This window comes from Xiphophorus couchianus, chromosome 6, assembly GCF_001444195.1.
Source record: "Xiphophorus couchianus chromosome 6, X_couchianus-1.0, whole genome shotgun sequence".
Taxonomy (NCBI): Eukaryota; Metazoa; Chordata; class Actinopteri; order Cyprinodontiformes; family Poeciliidae; genus Xiphophorus; species Xiphophorus couchianus.
In genome coordinates this window covers 6,206,605-6,224,772 of record NC_040233.1, presented here as the reverse complement: position 1 = coordinate 6,224,772, position 18,168 = coordinate 6,206,605, and the positions used below count along the sequence as shown (strand labels likewise).

Genomic DNA, 18,168 nt, shown 5'->3' with positions numbered 1-18,168 from the left:
AGGAACAGACAACAGGGAGCTAAAGATGGGACTCAGAAAAAACTCTGGGGCACAAAGCAGAAAACGGAAGAGGAGGAGGGATAAAGATGTTGGAGAGACAAAGAAAAACTTTTCAAAGTGGTTGAAAGACAGAAGGTAAGTAAGTAATGTCAGCGTATCAACAAGAGAGCTGTAAATATTCAGGTTAGCTTAAGCTAGGCTACAATGACAGGCGGTTGTTGTCCAATACGGGACGCGATTTATTCCGTATTGCTATAAATGTCTGATAGACGCAGCTACCACACACATCTCAACAATAAGTGTAATAATAATGACCAAAACAAAACACGGGAAATATTAAGGTCAGCTAAATTTTCTTTGCGGGACCTAATTAGGACCCCTCCACGAACTGACGCTGTTGTCATGGTTACCTAGAGACGGACACTGCGCAGCCGCAGTGAGCTGCTATCAACCGGCGTCTTTTTAAAATGGCCACCCGATAAAACACCGTCCTTAGAAATAAAACCTCTGGCAAAAATACAGACGGTAAACAATCACAGTGACGTTTAAAAGGGGCATTAAAATAAATGTGTCAGCGACATTCAGTGGGTTTGACATCAGACAGAATGGATCAGGAGAGGAACCGCAGACCCGTCAGAACCTAAAGAACCAGACATCAGCCTCTTCATCCCTCAATCATTTCCTGAAAATAATATAGATGGCAATTTAAAGAACAAACCATACAAATATATTAATAGTAAATAAATATTGTGAAGAGAACATTAAAAACGTTTGTTAGGATTGTGTGGGAAAAACGTTGATATCTTTTTATAAATATAGTGTTTTGTGGTCAATATTATTTCACCATGTTATTAATGTGGGTTGCCAGTTTGGATCAGGCTTCCTATCAAGCTATAAGAATGATAGAAAACATGCTAACAAAATGCCTCAGACCTGGCGCCCATAGGCGGTTCTATACAGGCTAACAGAAGTGGCTCTTTGGCTCACTTATATATTAAATGATGAAATATTGCCCTGTTTTTTGTTTCATTCTTTTTTAATTGCCCTGTAGGTAGCAATTTATTCATATGTATGTACATTTATTATTATTGATACTTTAATTAAAAATGAGTTGTACAATTTTATGTCATTGCCGATGACATGTACGCATACACCTCAGAAAGTATGGAGTTGCGCCCCTGCCGACAGTTTATCTTGAGGAAATAAATGACAGTGCAGAAGTTCATTAAACCGTAGCGGGCGCAGTGCACTGCACAACCAACGCAGACTGCGAAGAATTAAACTCAACTCATCCTGCGGTTTTAACAAATGGAGACCTCTGGGTGCACGTTGCCCTCCCTGCCAAAAAATAAATAAATCCTCGTCAAAGCGCACAACTGGACTGCACAGGGTAAAAAAACTCGCAGAGTTCAATTGATCGGTTTGGTTCAGACCGATCCAACTGACTAATGAACCAGCGCCGATTTCTCTTCAGATGCGACCAGGAGGAATTTGAGAGGCTGCGAGTTCAGACCGCAGCAGGTGAGGTGCTGGTAATTTAAGTGGAGTCGTATTATCTGCATGATACGCTATTGATTCAAATTCAGTTAAAAAGAATAATTTCTTGATTCCACAAGGAAAATAATGAAGCTAATAATTACTTAATTATAATATTTGTGTAAACAAAATTCTTAAATCCTGCAGCTAGTTGTAATCTGCAGTTTGTAACTGCCCTGTTAGGTTTCATTGGATTACAGTGAGCTGGCTTTGATGTTGCCTAGCAACACAGCACACATTAATTTATTCCACTGATGGAATCTGATGATGTCAAAGTGTTATGATGTCATAAAAGACATAGGTAAGGTGTCATTGCCTTAAAGGCAAACGAATCCTGAATTCAAGTCACAGAACTCTGGAAAAAGCAGCAGGAGGTTCGCTTTTTTAAATCTTGGATTTAATATTGCATTTTGTTTCGTAGGTTTTTCGATACACCGGTTGGACCATCAAAATGTTCTCATCTGACAGTGATTTGTTAACAAAGGCCCAAATTAGACAAATGACTAGAGATGAACTGGTTGTCTTGGTTCTGGAATGGTTAAAAAAGTTTAGAGAGAGAGCTGGAATACTGATTAAGGAGAGCACAAGGCAGCAGGATTTGGAAAATGCTCATAAAGAAATTGAGCTTTTACAGGAGAAAATCGAGGCACTCACCAGAGAGCTAAACTGGTCTCTCAAGCACAACAAGTTCCTGGAATGCGAGCAAATCCCGAAGTTAAAACAAGAGATAGAGCTTCGCGGCTCCCACAGGACTCAGTTGATGTCTGACTTAAAGCAATACAAAAATAAAGTCAAAGAGCTTCAAACCATTTTAAAGAAAGTCATGAGGGACTCAAAACTGCATACTGATAAGATCTTGGCAGAGAAAGAGCATGTGATGTCTCGAATCCCAACATGCAATGTGAAGATTGAAAAGTATCGAAGTGAAGTGAAGAAACTGGAGCTTGACGTAATCCGAAAGAATAACGAAATTGGCGTGAAGAATACTGACATTTTCAATGAGAAAGAGAAGTCCAGACTTCTTGAGAGCAAGATCAGATCTCTGGAAATGCAGTTGAAAGACTCAAAGAAGGAAAGTAAGAGACTTGAAAAGAAACTTTCCAAAACTCCAATGGAGGAAGCCATAGAGATAACGAAGCAGGCGTTTAAAGCAAGGTTTGATTTAGGTTCAGGCAGCTTAGCTGAGGAAAAGGAGCGAAACAAGGGATTAGTAAAACGTCTGTTGATGAAAGATCGCCAGGTGAGCAAACTCTTGGAGAAACAGGCTAAACAGGAGAGGGAGGCTGTGGTTGTGAAGAAAAGCTTTGACCACACAGTGTCTGATTTTATTATTAGAGACCTGAGGAAAACAAATGAATCCTTAAATGGTCAAATAAAGGCACTAGTAGAAAACAGAGAGAGGGATCAAGCCCAAATCAAAGAAGTCACCGACCAACTACTGAAGATGAGAGAACTGTACTGCATTGACAGGATGAAACACGAGAATTTTAAGGAACCCATAAAGAGCAAAGAGGCTAAGGTAGGAGAGTATATTGCTTTGGAAAAACCTGAAGATGAAAGCAAAGTTGGGACACAAACAACCAATAAAACACTAGAACGTCTACCGACCACTGACAAAATAACCGTGCCGACACCCCAAAGAGACCCAATTTGCAACCGAAGAATTTTGATTTTGGGTGAAGGCAAGTTACAGCCAAACTTTAAAGAAGAGTTCACAAGACAAGCACAGTTACAGTTTAAGCCAGCGCCCCCTCACAAAAGGAAGCCTGAATTGCCACCTTTTAAACCGTCAGGCAGGCAGCATTTGTCACGGAAACTGAGCGGGAAAACAGACAGCGGGCAACCTGGCGGCGGGAGAGCCTCTACAGATGGGAACGATAAAGTTCCCATATTGGGGATTAAAGGCAACAGTATATTATGAGGTGTGTTTGTGAGCATAACATACAAGAGGCTCCACTTGACTGCTCAAGATGAGACACTGTAACATCAATTACTCAATTGGATGGATGGGTGGGTGGATGGATGGGTGAATGGATGGTGGGTGGATGGATGGGTGAATGGATGGTGGGTGGGTGGGTGAATGGATGGTGGGTGGGTGGATGGATGGATGGTGGGTGGGTGGGTGGATGGATGGATGGAGGGTGGGTGGGTGGTTGGATGGATGGGTGGGTGAATGGATGGTGGGTGGGTGAATGGATGGTGGGTGGGTGGATGGATGGTGGATGGATGGATGGATGGATGGGTGGGTGGATCCATCCAATTTAGCACTCAGAAGGAAAATCTGCAAGACATGGTAGATACACAGTTGCCAATCCCACACATTGCAAAGTTGCTTGGTGTCAGCCATGGATCATCCATCCATCTATCCACCTACCCACCCATCCATCCATCCATCCATTAAATCATTCCATCCATCCATCCATTAAATCCTTCCATCCATCCTTGGTTGTTTGGTTGGTTGGTTGGTTGGTTGGTTATGGCCAAGCAACAAGAAAAGGAAGTCTAAGCGGACATTATTAGTAAATGATTGATGGATGTTTCCAATCAATCATTAACTAGTAATGTCCGCTTAGACTTCCTTTTCTTGTTGCAGTTTGGCCATAACTAAATAGCTCCATTCATTCATTCATTCATTCATTCATTCGAGTCCATTGTAAATGGTAAGACAACGGCATAGTTTAGTTTGCTTTCAAGCAGAGGAGGAGAGACCTCCATGTGTTCAAGGGGCAAAAGGCGAACAAGATTGAGCATTCAGAAGGAAAATCTGCAAGACATGGTAGACACACAGTTGTCAATCCCATGCATTGCAAATGGATGGATGGATGGATGGATGGATGGATGGATCCAATTTAGCATTCAGAAGGAAAATCTGCAAGACATGGTAGATACACAGTTGCCAATTCCACGCATTGCAAAGTTGCTTGGTGTCAGCCATGGATCATCCATCCATCCACCTACCCACCCATCCATCCATCCATCCATCCATCCATCCACCTACCCACCCATCCATCCATCCATCCATCCATCCATCCATCCACCTACCCATCCATCCATGCACCCATCCGACTCAGACTGCCTGTAGCGAACCGAGCCTTTAGCAGAATGATGAAGTTAAAGTCAGAAGTTTTCTCTGCAGCTGAAACATTTCTGTGTTTAGGGGCGAGGTGGGTTTTTTCCCCGCTTTTGCGAGGACAATTATGAAAATATAAATAGAAACAGTTTTTCTAACGTCAACATCAGACCTGCGTTTTTATTCATTTCTGCTGTAAAATAAAGACAAAAAATGTTTCTTTTACATTCATTTATTGATTTATTTTTCATTTCTGAGAAACAGAAAGCTCCATTAGGTAGGTCAAGGCCAGGTGAGAAAAAAACAGAACTATTAATTCATCCTAATTCTACAAACTTGTGAGACAAACTGATGAAGACACGGCTATAAAATTATATCTGAGAGGAAATTTGATGAGAATTTTATTTCATGATAGTTTTGGTTTTATTTAAGCCCAGTTGTTTGTTTTATCCAATCCATGTATTCACACACATCCATGATAAAAGTTGGATCCTGACATGCATAGTCTAGTCCACCTTGAGAAATGACGCCATAAATCATGTCGTTGAAGATCACTCCTGAACCAGAGTCACCCTGTAGAAAAATGTACATCAACACATTTATTTATGTTGTGGAGCAGAAAAGTCTTTTCATCGCTGTAGAGAGACACTGAAGAAACAAACTTACAAGACATATATCCTTGTTTGGTGTTGCGGTTTTGAACACATGCCCACTTGTCGGCTCGATGCGGGAAACAGCAACAACTTGCATGTCGACACACTGAAGACGTGATGAAACATTAGGTCTTCTTACTGTGGAGAAACATGAGCATCATAAACATGTTATTCACTCGACCTTCTCTGTAGAGGCAGAAACAAAGATTTTATTCTCATGACTTCAATATTTCTCTCACTTCGCTCATTATTGGGGCCGGTTATCGTTCCTCCCTCTCCTGCCAGCTGAACTGTGTCGCCTCTAAAACACAATAAGAATAAAATGTAAAAATACAAGATAACAACGTAGAAAATTAAGTGGGTAACACTTTATTTGACAGGGTGTGAATAAGACTGTCATGTCTTTTATGACAACAGTCATAAATATTCATGAAGACTTACTCGTGTTTATGACAGTGTCATGTCAGTTTTATTCACACCCCGTCAAATAAAGTGTTACCATTAATTGTTATGAAGAACAATGAAAGAACAGAAAATAAATCCATGAAGGATTTCATCCACAGACACAGGACTGTCCACCTCCGGTCCTCAGTTATGGCGTCCTGCATCCTTTACATGTGTCTCTGGTCCAACACACCTGAGCTAACCAGGTTCTGGTTCTACTGGTGGCCTGATTACCTGACTCAGCTGTGCTGAAGCAGAGGCAGCAGGACTGGAGGAGTGGAGACAGAAAACCTGAAGTCATGTTTTTAATCTGAGAAAAACTTACATTTTAAGACGATTGTCGCAATTCGGAAGCTGAACAGGTGGGACATCTGTTACTTCTTTCCGAAGCTTCAGCAACATGATGTCGTGCCTCGGTAAGTGGTCGGCATAAATGACAGGATCGTACACGATTACCTGTTCCTGCTGTGTAGCAGTCCGTGGATGAACTTTTAACATTGCTACGTTATACCTGCAAAGAACGTTAAATATAATGAACACACAGAAAACCTGATCATCTGCAGATAAAACTGTGTTAATATCTCTTTCCTACCACCCTGTCTCCGACTTAAAGCAGTGAGCTGCAGTCAAGATCCACTCAGGGTGGATCAGAGATGCTCCACAGCGGGGCCTTCTCTGCCCGTTGCTTCTCTCCAGTCGAACATGATGAAGACGCTCCTTGTCATCACAGTCATGACCTCCAATGATTCTCTTCTGCAGAGAAACAACTGAGTTCACTGAAACACCTGAAGGAGGAAAAAAAGAGGACTTTACTCAGAAATCAGGTACAAACATGGCTGCTGGGACAGAAAAAGGATAAACAGTTAAAGATTAAAAAGCATCACAATTTATATGCAAAGAAGTTTTAGTCCGAAACATAAACAGAGGGAGGTTTGAGAGGCACAGAGAGCAGCAGCCTCCCTGGAGCCAGTGGAAGTGTCTCCACTGTCTCCAGTGTGTCCAGTGTGTCTGTCTCACCCAGCCACAGCAGCAGCAGCAGCAGAACCTTCAGCAGAGCCATTGCTGGTCCAGCTTCCTGTGAACGTCTGCAGTCTTGCAGCAGCTTGTAAACTCTGTTCACAACTTCCTGCTGGACAGGAAGCCACCAACCACAGGAGGGACACCGATCTGTCCAATCACAACACGGACACTGATCTGCGTCGTCATCTGAGGAAATGTAACATCTCATCATTCTAAAGAAACTTGAAAAACGTTCTTGTTCCTTTGACAGATTGTTTTACTAAAAATCAAACATCCCGCTTCTTATAACTTAAATAATTAGCCAATGAAACATGAACTTTTTCATCAATAATAAGAAGTTGACTAAAAACTAGAAGCTCCTCTATTTTGCTGAAAAGTTATTTGTTAGTTAGCTTCGCCTTATCTCAAGTGAATTGAGAGATTTGCGCGACAAACTAGACTAGACTAAAAATAAGCCTGTGAACTGTTTCTGCACAAGCTTGCAGTGAGTTCTGCTCAAGGGAAAACGATAGTAAACTTGGCTAAAAGGTAGTTTGATGTAAAGTGGAGCGAATGTGCTAACAAAGATCAAATTAAGGACAAACATAAATACAAAAAAATAGAAAAAAGCCCGTACACTACTTTGTGTTAAACAAAAAGACTAATGGAACTAAAATGTCCTTTGTAAAAGAAACTATAAATCTTGTGATTTTATAGATAAGAAATGTTACAAAAAATTCATAAGGAACATTTTGTAATGGACAAAAGGACTCTGTGTCTTTTCTCTATCTGGTTTATCTGCTCACACGCACACGGCTGCATAACTGTAACATTTAAGACTGGTGACAGTCACAGATAAAAAATCTGAGGAAGGCAGGCCAACACCTTGGAGAGGGAGCAGAATGAGGAGAAAATAAAACACAACTTGTGCTATAATCTTTGCTTCACTTGGTGTCACAGCTGGGTGGAGCCCGGCGCTGGACGGTGAATGTCACTCTTTATCTGCCCCATTAGTATGACATGTAACATTTAATCATTTTCTACATAAAATGAGTATTTAACCAGAGCTCATTATTTCTCAATTTAACAACACTGGGATTTTAGTCGAGTCCTGAAACTGGTAAACGGACCTGGTGGGGAAAATGGGTGAACTGCAAGAACTCTGACATCAATTTTCTTCCTCTCTACTTCGAGAAGAAAACATTTGTTTAAAAATTATGATAATATCTCTAAAGAAAATGAGAACCAGATAGCTTTTTATTCCACTCCCACAAAAAGAATGCAAGATATTACTTTCATAAACATGCATGTAGTTTTCCCTGTAATAACTTTCTTCAAAAGAAATTGGTGCTGCCAGTAGGTGGCACTGTGATGTATTGATATATAAGAACAGAAAGTGACAAATAAAAAAGAGAAATGTTTGTTCAGACTACAAACGGCGTCCCGTCTCACTAAAATGTTCCAATGGGATTCATTTTAAAGGTAACTTTATGTATTGTTACTGCTACACTAGGGAATGCCCTCTTTAAGGCGTAGCTTAGATAAAAATCGATAAAAGGAATCAGAAACTGGTCCATCGCCATGTTTCTTTACGAGACAACATATAAAAATAGTGTCTAACAGTGCTGCATTTTGGTCTTAATAAATGGGATTGATGATTTCAACTCGCTGATTCTTCAAGAACCTCGTACATTTTGAACCAAGCTGGAGAAAGGATCATCTACAACAATATAATATAACTCTTCACCCACTGTTAGATTTTAATACAAATTTTATTGTATTTAAACTTAAAGATGGAACAGATTTGTTGTTAAAACCTGCTTGTTTTTGAGAATCCAGAAATTTCACTCAAGTAAGAGTAGCGATCCTTCACAATAAAATAACAGTAAAAAGTGCAGCGTAGTGAATATGTGTCACATACATGTTGGATACGAAAAGACTTTTTAGTTTTAAGTCTTTTAAAGGCTTAAACCAGAATGAACTAAACACAACAGGAACAACTCAGGAAGGTTCACACCAGAATAACTTATAAAAACAGACCTACAAGGAAAAAAATGGTATTTGAAACTCCTTGCTTTAAAAAGTCCATTGCTCATCAGGTTTTGCCAGGCCAGTCCATGTCTAGTTTCACAGTTTATTCTTTAGTTCCCATGATTAGTTTTTCAGTTTGGATTAGTCCTGTCTTGTTCTTGTACCAGGGTTTTGGTTTTCTTACTCAGCCTCATTAGTTTCATTTGTGCAATTTTGGTTTGTCGTTAATTTCGTTGTTTAGTAGGTGATATATTTTTCTTAGTGTTACTTTTCTTTGCTTTGTAATAAAACGTTGTCTAACGATATTTTCAGACAATAATGTTAATCTTAAGAGTGGATATGTGATGCTGGTTTCTAAGGAGTAATATTTAAAAGATTTTGTTCATGTGCTTACGGATTAGCAGCCGTTCTTTTGTTGAACAGCAACCCAAAGGATTTAAGCCTGCACACACATATACGGTGCAGCTGCTCTCAAAGATGACATTAAAAGCCCAACGGCGCCATCTAGAAGTCGTCGTCTCAGTATTGTTGAATATTTTATTGATGCTGCTATTTCTCAAACAAGATTGAAGTTGAGTCTAAAGTAGGCCTGTCGCCATAAACAATAAATCAATTAGTCGCATGATAAATGAAAATGATGGACCTCATTTCAATTTATCGTTTCTTCCTGCCTTTTTCTCTTTCTATTGATGACACTGGATGAAAAGAGGCTCACTGACTCCTCACTTCCTCATTTCCTCAGTGTAAGGGAGGAGTGAACTATTGCATCAGGTAGTCGGATAATCCCGTCTTCTCTATCTAAATCTATTGATTACTGAAGGGCAATATAGTATACAGACTTCATAATCTGTACTCTTTTGGTTGAATGTAGTTTTTATTTCCACTTTGGTTTTATGTTGTGTTTAGTTTTTATTCTAGAGCATTTTTCTGTTAGCGGATACTGAGAGTCCATTTTATTTTTTGTTTGTGTCGTTTACCAGTTCCAGCGTTAACTGTTCTTTTGGAAATAAAGTGCACTTATTTTTGGCAGGATGTGCTTGCATTATTATCAGTTTAAAATGGACTTCAAACAATATTATCGTTTATCGCAATAATCTTTGAGACAATTAATCGCTCAGCTAAATTTGTTATCGTGACAGGCCTCGTCAAAAGTTGTTTTTGACCAACTGTTCCTTTGTCATCATGACAGTGTTTTCAAATACAGCTAACCATCTGTTGCTGCGCAGTCCCATGACTCTCCTAGCGCCTATTCTGCAATGTGAAATCAGTGTAAGAAATTAAATCTCAACATATATTTTTAAACTAACGTTTTTTTATGTTTGTCTTGCAGCGTCTCGAATACAAAACACGCTTTTACAACTCTGTCTCAAAAGCTTTTATCCAATGTTTAAATAAAAAAGTACATTATATTACATTTACTGCATTTTGCATAATCAAAATACAAGCACAGCGCTTTGCTCACATGTTGTCTATTTTAATATATCATGTGCAGAAGATGCTGGTAAGCCTAAATGTACTTTTCCATTGCACAACCTAGCTTCGGATAAAGATTATTTGATGAATTTATCAGCAAAATTCAGTAAATAAATCATTGCAGTCTGCCCATTGTACTGTACACGTCTGTTTTACTGAGCCAAGTGTAATTCACACTTCATCCACCAGAGAGGTATCAAAACAATTCTAATAGCATCATTAGTGTGAAAGGAATTATGTCTGACCCAACATTTGTGACAGTCATGCACACCTGATTGTGCTCACAATGAAAGAGGTGTGAACAGTTAATTTAAAAGTCCATAATTGGTACGGCTGTGTTCTGGATCTAGAAGAATTGACACCTCCTTTTCCAACAAATCCAGCCTGCTTTATTTCTTAAATTAAAATATTGCTTGCTTAGTTTATCGTTGAACACTTAAAAAAGAAAAAAAAATCACAGTTGTTTTTATGAGTATATTTTGTGACATATGAGTACTTTCGAGGTGACCATTTTGGCCCAAGTTTGGACACTGCTGACCTAAAGCAAACTTTAGAATTAGCTTGACAGCAAAAATACATCTAATGTTTTTTTGTAAATAAATTAAAACAGACAGAATTGTTTAGTTTACGTTCATTGAGGAGCTATAAAATAAATGCACATAAAAAAAGAACATGTTATGTATTATATTGTCTGTAATTTACAAAAGTCGCAGTTGCCTGTTTGAAAATTGACAATATAAAATTAATTTATTCAATAAAATGACCTCAGACTTACGTAGCACTTTTCAATACTCAGGTTTTTAAATTTGATTTCCGACTTTATTTTAACTATGAAGTGTTTAAATGCGTATTTATTTTATTTCACACTTTTCGCACTCTGCATGTCTGACATGTTCAGAAAAGGGCGTTATTTCCTGCCACGTAACGGCGCCTGCGCATTACAAGGCTGGTGATTTGGCGACGTGTACCCGGTGTGTGGAAGTGTTTAGGTTTCTCACCTCCGCCGGGAACTGTAACGTTACAAGATCCCCGGAAAGCCCCTAAAAACGCAAAGCATGGGAGCGTCTCAGAGCGTGGAGATACCAGGCGGAGGCTCAGAGGGCTACCACGTCCTCCGGGTGAGTTTGAATCACCCGTAGCCTGCTAGCTGTTAGCTTAGCATAGAAGGGGTAGAAGGGAGAGAGTTCCTGGCTTGGAGAATTGATGAGAGGCCGGGGTCCGTCTCTGCGGCCTCCGTGTGGAAAACACAACATCACGTTAAGGAACTGCCGCGTGTTTTAGAGTCATACGTGTCTGATGTCGTCTGGAGCGCTCATGTTGGATGTCTCCGGGTAAATCTTTAGTAGGTATTCCAGCCGGAAGCTGGGCATCAGCAGGGCAGGAGGCAGCTAAAGCTCCGGAGAGGGATGACAGCTGCGTTCGAGTCCGCATCCATCATCGGACGTTGCAGTTTTAGCGGTGAAACCCAACTTGACAGTTAAAGCCGCGCGCCTCAATTTAGCTCATTAAAACTGAGTTATGGACTCTCTCGAGTTGGATTCGCCCAACCAGAAGGAAATTCAATAACTTGTCTCATACTGCATAAACATTCACAACAAAGATTTAAGAGCTTGGCCTCTAAACAAAAGTCCCACTTGACAGACTTGTTTTTCGTGAATTTTGATCTGACAAAACTAAAGGATTTGTTCCATATATATATATCTTAAAAAGTGTGTGTGTGTCCAGACCAGGGGTGCCCAAAGTCGTGTTCTCAATGGTTTCAGTTCTCTCCCTGCTGGTGGTAACAACCTTTTCAGCAGGTCAATGTTCTTCTAAAACCCCTCTAACGAGCCATCATTGGATCCAGGTGCGTTAAACCAGGGAGAGAACTAAAACGTGCAGGATGCCGGGGCCCTCTGAGGAACCCAGTTTGGGCAGCCCTGATCCAGACGCTAAGTCTGTCTCTCATGTTCGGCACAGGTTCAGGACAACTCGCCAGGGCATCGGGCAGGACTGGAGCCTTTCTTTGACTTCATCGTCTCCATCAACAACAACCGATTGGTGAGAAGCGTAACTCATCGCCTCCTGCAGAGCAAATTTTCAGCCACGATAAACTCAAAACTCAATTGGGAGACGTCTCTGTGCTATTTATTAATTTGTATTTATTTCGGTGTTTCACTTGTAGCTCAGTATATTATAGTCATTTTTCCCCAGCTGGTTTGCTGTTGTACATTTAAAGAAAACTGCCGTTCAAAAACAATCGTCCGTGTGCACGTGCTTGTGGCACAAAAGGCAACTGATCCGATTCTTTTTGAGGATGTGCATTTGTGTCTTTCCCTCTTTTCGTGTACAATGTGCGTACTTACAACCAAATTCCTCCTTTAAATATGTTTGTGTTCTGCTGCTCCAGCTGAGGTGTAGTTGTAGTCTTTATTTTCATGTGTCGTACACTCTTGCAGGTGTTTAGTCCACCTGAGCTTACAAGACACAATAAAAACGTATACAAACAAGGTGCATGTAATTAGACTGCATGGGTCTCAGTTACATTCAGTTGTAATAAAACACATGAAAGCAGTTTGTGAAGAGAACCAGGACTAAGATATTCCACACAGCCTTAAAATGTCTTAAATTTATGGGGGAGAAATTGTCAGTTGACCTTAAATATCTTAATCACAAATCTTACATTTTGCCGTGGCAGGACCATTAATTGTCATATGTAGTTTTCTGTCACGCAAAGGGCCGACTCGCGCGCAGACGATTTTCATTTGCGGCTCGAGGCGGCTGCTTCTCCAAAACTCAATCGAGTCGCGAGAACCGTCACCTGCAGCAGCCTGGCAGGAAGTTCTGGCGAGGTTGGTGCCACAGGTGGGGAAAAAGTGATCGGGTGAAATGGGCGAGAAGGAGCGCGCCGCTTTCAGCCTGCTTGACCGTCTCCTCGAGTCGTTTTGAATGTCACCGTCGGTCGTTAAGTTCATTTAGTCAAGTTATGTTCACACCAATAACACACTTGTAGTTTTATAGCCAAGGTTACAATAAATGTTTGTCTTAGTTTACCCCTTTTTTTTGGTCTCTAAAACTTGGGACGTTCTCCCCGTGAGAGTGTCATTCACGGGTTTTGCCGAGTCATTTGGCCATCTTCCTTCACCTCCGTCTCATTTTCCTCCAGAACAAAGACAACGACACCTTGAAGGACTTGCTCAAGGCCAACGTGGAGAAACCAGTAAAGATGCTGGTGTACTCGTCAAAGACCCTGGAGCTGCGGGAGACCACGGTGACTCCCAGCAACCTGTGGGGAGGCCAGGGTTTGCTCGGGGTGTCCATCCGCTTCTGCAGCTTCGAAGGGGCCAACGAGAACGTGTGGCACGTCTTGGTAGGTAGCCGCGGAAACACCCGGGGACGTATCATCGTCCGAGCCGATGTGATCCAACAAGTGGTTTTACTGTCTGAAACAGGAAGTGGAGCCCAACTCCCCAGCGGCCCTCGCCGGCCTGCGGCCACACACCGACTACATCATCGGAGCCGACATGGTTATGAACGAGGTTGGCTGTCGGTTCTTCTCGTAGCCATTAGTCGAACCTTCGCTTCTATTTTTACGCTTCATCTGATATCGTTGTTTCCGTGGCCGTCTTTAGTCAGAGGACCTGTTCTCTCTGATAGAGAGCCACGAGGGAAAGGGCCTGAAGCTCTACGTCTACAACACAGACACAGACAACTGCAGGGAGGTGGTCATAACGCCCAACGGTTCCTGGGGAGGCGAGGGCAGGTACAACACACACACACACGCGCAGCCTCCTCAACGTTCCACTTCCAGTTAAGATCTCAGTCTACCTTGACTTTGCTTTCCCCCGATCTCTCTAGCCTTGGATGCGGGATCGGCTACGGATACCTCCACAGGATTCCCACCCGTCCCTTTGAGGAAGGGAAGAAGATCAGCTTCCCTGCAAACTCTTCTTCAGAGCCAGTCAGTCCCCTGAAAGACGGATTCACAGAGGTGAGGACGGTTCTCATACGGTTCAGTTCTTAGAGGCGGCAACTCAGAATAGCCACACTGCTGATTGAATATGAACGGTTTTCCAAAAGTATTTGTCCCACTTGAGCTTTATTCTAAGACAACCAAACGTTGAATACTGTTCCAGTAGCATGGATAGAAGTTGGTGGAAATGTTCAATATTCAAGGGATTTGAATACTTCTGAAATGTACTGTAGCTTAAAAGAAAATCACTATTTTAAGTTAACTGATGCTGATGACAGCTTCACTGTCAAATGGGTCTATACAAGGAGAATCCTGAAACAGACTCCAGTACTAAGTACTTATAAAAAAAACCTGACATTCATTGTAAACTTGAGGGACATTTCCTATTTTCCTGATGCACCTTTTTCTTAACTATGCCCCACAAATCTGAAACAAACTTCCAGAAAACTGCAAAGATGCCAAAATACCAACTTCCTTTAAGTCGAGGCTAAAAACTAACCTGTTGCCTTTGATTCGTGACAACTGGAACATTGATGAATATGTTTGTTGTATATTTGCGTTATGATTTCAATGACGGCATTTGACAAAATGAAATGTTTATTGCTTGTTTCTCAAATGTACGTTTGGGGCCACGTGTTTTGGGGATTAATTTCAGGAATGTTCTAGAAAAACAAGAACATTTCTGAGTTTGAAAAGCTGCAAATTTTCGACTTTTGACAGTCAGAAATGTTCAACTTTTAATCGAATTGGACTTTTTTTTTTTCGTAGCAATGCTTCTGACTTTTTCTAGAAAGTTTCTGAGATCTCAAAATTTCTGATGGAAATTTATTCTTCCCTCTTTTTTTTTTTTCTATCTCCAGTGGCCCTAATAACCCATCTTACAAATGTGCTAAACAAATAAATCTGACTTTCCTCCTTGCAGGTCCAGCTTTCGGCTGTAACTCCTCCTTCCTCCACGCCTGTCGTCTCATCCGGCCTTGAAGATGCTCTGTCCGGCCTGTCCATCAGCTCCGCTCCGCCCACCATGCCTAGTGAGCTGCAGACTGGTATCGCCTTTGTTTTCACTTGGCCAGCTGGATATTTGGTCCACTCTGCATTTTGGTTCCTGACGTTCCGTGTTTCTCTCCTCCTCCAGGCTTGCCCACGGTCCCTCTCTTCCCCTCCGCCTCCAGCTCCTCCTTCGCTCCCCTCCCTCCACTGAATCCTGCCGCCGCCAGTTTTAACCCAGCCACAACGCTACCAGGTAGGCGATTGAAAGTGAATTTGCTTATCTGAAACGCTAATTTAGAAAAAACTCCCGGTTCTCAAAGTTTCTGCACTTAGGATGAGTTGGGTTTTCAGCCGTAACCAGATGGATGTATTTCTCAAAACTGTAATGGGAAAACTTTTTCTTTTTCTTTTGCGCATCACACAAGTCATGTGATCGACAGCTGGATGTTACTACTGGCAAAAACCATGAAGACGACAGGAAGTAGTCTTCTCCGTTTGTCGCTGCCAGGATATTTAATGACTTGTCGCATGAACAAGCTTTCTCACTTGTGATTGTAATTTACTTAGATGAACCACCACAATTGCGAAATTATCTTTTTGTGATATTAGCAGAATATTGACAAAGATTTATGCAGATTTGTACTGGAAACCCAGCCAGTGTGAGAAATGGATGGCGTGTGATGTGTCCGTCCTCAGGTCTCATGCCTCTCCCAGGAGGGCTGCCTCCACTCCCCAACCTCCCCAACCTGAACCTGCCGCTCCCGGACCTCAGCGCCGTCTCCCTGGCAACCTCCAGCTCCATACCCACAGCAGCAGGAACGACAGGTGAGTTTACAGAAAAACCAGGCTCTCTGTTTTCCAGCTCTTGTTTTTCTTTTTAAAATATTAAATCATTTTAATTCTAAACAAATCTGAACTAATTAAAGTTATTTTAAAAATTATCTTTGACAGTGCCCCCTCTGGCTCAGCTGCCCCCCCTGTCCCTACCAGGTCTGGGTCAGTTCCCTCCCCTGCTCCCCAACCCCTCTCTGCCCTTCGTGCCCGCCTCTAGCGTCGCCGCCTCTGTCACGGTCACGGCGGCGACCGTCCCGGCCGCCATCGCCACCACAGAGGCAGACGCCACAGAACCCTCGGCCCCCACGGATACAACACTACCACCGTCGTAATGTCGTCGCGAAGCTTTTAACGCAGCCGGTTCTTCTCTCTTTCTCCCATCTGTCTTTCTGTGGTTTTTCTATTTATTTGGCCAGGAGAGAGCAGGCAGCGAGACGCAACAATGGCCGACGCCCCAGTTAGAGCTGAGGCAAGGAGACGGGATGGTAGTTCTAGATCAGTCCGACGCGTCTGTGTTGCCGGATTGTCATTCAGCAGAACTGGTAGCGCCGCAGCTTGTCAAAGCTACTGTACAGAGAAGATTGCTTCACACTTCTGCAGTAAATAGTTTTTTGGGTTTTTTTCACTTTTTCCTAACTGGTTTACCTTTGCCAACCCTCCTTTTTTTAATATAACCATTACATGTAAATCGGGCTGGATGATGAGCAGAATTTCTTTTGACTATGAAGTGGGACGACTATCTCCTGCACTGCTGTATTTAAAAAAAAAAAACAAAAAAAAAAAACATCTACACAACTATAAACATGATTATTTTGCCCTGTTTTCCAGCTCCATTGTTCAGCCTTTTTATTAGCAGCTGACAAACCCCCACACATTAGACTGATTGAATTACTAATTCTGAAGTTTTCCAGAATGAATCTGCATCATTTTGCACCACTTTTGTTTGTGTTTTTTTGAAATGATTAGAGTCCCTTTGTATGTCCCTACATATAGGCAGAACTCTATATTACACAGTATGTCAGCAAACAGGTTGAAAGGTCATGGTTCTTGCTGCTGGTTTACCCGCCCCAGAGCCCTGTTTGGGTCGGTCACAGTTGCAGCACAGTCTCTGTAAAAACGTTCGAGAAAACGTCTGCAGAATGCACGGTGCAAGCAATAAAGCCAAATGAGTTTTACAAACTGTGCCTTCGTCTCAATGCTCACTCTTATTGATTTGTATGGTCCGTCAATGTTTAACTTTTCCAACTTGAGAAGTTTGACTCGGTGGAGGGAAAAAAACCTGACAAACCAAAGGTTTTAGTGCATTCTTACATAGAAAATGACAAGTCATTTTAAAAAGTCTCAAACATCCATACAGGATTTTAAAGTTTTGCATATTTTAAAGTTTGCTTCAATTTCACTTCAGATTTGTTCAGATATTCATTCTGATTTTGTTCTATAATTTTGTTTTCTAAGTATTTTCCCAGACTGTAAATTCATTGGTTTTTCCCTTCAAATCCTGAACTTTCTTGTTTCCTTCCACATCGTGGTCCTAGTTATTTTATCTGACCTTACATTAATTTTCCTAATTAAATGTTCAAGATCTGAAAGTAGCAACTTTAATGAGCTCAGTGTGTGCAGTGCCTCCTAGTGGCCATGAATAGAGTTGTACATTTGTTCAAAATTCATAAGATTAAAGATGATCGGCAGATGTCCGCGTCCAGCTGCTCTTATTTCTACATTCTCATTCAATAGCAGCACCATTTTGACTTTATTAGCAGCTGTATGAAAGCGGACAAAAATAAAGCTGATAAACTCATTAAGTAGAAGTTCGAGTAGAATCTATAGTAGCTTTCTGCAGTCACATTTACTCACGAATAGTGTAAACCTGGACTTTCTATCCAACATCTGTGTGAATGACTGTACTGTGAAGCGCTTCGTAGTCTTAGTGCTTCATAAAGCGCTATTTAGTGGTCTGCTACCTTTAAAATCCAAATTGCACTTTTTTCTTTTGCCCCAAAGATGCCTGATTAAAACTCATTTAGAACCACGTGTTATTTATTTTGGGAGAAAATGTATAATAAAAAAATATATATGATATAGGAAATTTATTTTATAAGAACCACACATTTATTTATTTTAGGTTTAAGAATAAAGGGAAAATGTAACACTTTAGGGAAAAAAAGATGATGTAAACATTTTCTTTA

General features: G+C 41.3%; 2 protein-coding genes across 3 annotated transcripts; one reads left to right on the top strand and one right to left on the bottom strand.

Moving 5' to 3' along the window:
• Positions 1–4,826: 4,826 nt before the first annotated feature.
• LOC114146879 (anionic trypsin-1-like) lies at positions 4,827–8,487 on the bottom strand. Its single transcript, XM_028021296.1, has 6 exons — positions 6,721–8,487; positions 6,296–6,488; positions 6,029–6,214; positions 5,499–5,560; positions 5,273–5,397; positions 4,827–5,179 (listed from the first exon to the last, which is right to left on the bottom strand). The coding sequence occupies exons 1-6, from the start codon at positions 6,932–6,934 to the stop codon at positions 5,030–5,032; spliced, it is 930 nt and encodes a 309-aa protein (XP_027877097.1). The 5' UTR covers positions 6,935–8,487; the 3' UTR covers positions 4,827–5,029.
• A 2,647-nt stretch (positions 8,488–11,134) lies between these two features.
• On the top strand, positions 11,135–17,166 carry LOC114146878 (Golgi reassembly-stacking protein 2-like). Of its 2 annotated transcripts, none has more exons than XM_028021294.1 (10): positions 11,135–11,324; positions 12,166–12,246; positions 13,352–13,555; positions 13,638–13,724; positions 13,818–13,948; positions 14,044–14,176; positions 15,081–15,189; positions 15,294–15,401; positions 15,845–15,973; positions 16,100–17,166. In XM_028021294.1, exons 1-10 carry the CDS (start codon positions 11,262–11,264, stop codon positions 16,312–16,314), a joined length of 1,260 nt encoding a protein of 419 aa, XP_027877095.1. In that variant the 5' UTR covers positions 11,135–11,261; the 3' UTR covers positions 16,315–17,166. The 2 variants fall into 2 exon arrangements, with proteins under 2 accessions (XP_027877095.1, XP_027877094.1); XM_028021293.1 differs by having other exon boundaries at positions 15,081–15,204.
• Positions 17,167–18,168: the final 1,002 nt, after the last annotated feature.

Bases quoted from the DNA above. Each gene is read 5' to 3' on its own strand.
- LOC114146878 (XM_028021293.1), top strand. From the start codon at position 11,262: ATGGGAGCGTCTCAGAGCGTGGAGATACCAGGCGGAGGCTCAGAGGGC. The intron at 12,247-13,351 runs GTGAGAAGCGTA...ATTTTCCTCCAG, and splicing joins CCATCAACAACAACCGATTG to AACAAAGACAACGACACCTT. The intron at 15,974-16,099 runs GTGAGTTTACAG...TATCTTTGACAG, and splicing joins CACAGCAGCAGGAACGACAG to TGCCCCCTCTGGCTCAGCTG.
- LOC114146879 (XM_028021296.1), bottom strand. From the start codon at position 6,934: ATGATGAGATGTTACATTTCCTCAGATGACGACGCAGATCAGTGTCCG. The intron at 6,489-6,720 runs GTGAGACAGACA...TTCCTCCTTCAG, and splicing joins GCTGCTGCTGCTGTGGCTGG to GTGTTTCAGTGAACTCAGTT. The intron at 5,398-5,498 runs GTGAGAGAAATA...GTTTCTCCACAG, and splicing joins CGGCCCCAATAATGAGCGAA to TAAGAAGACCTAATGTTTCA.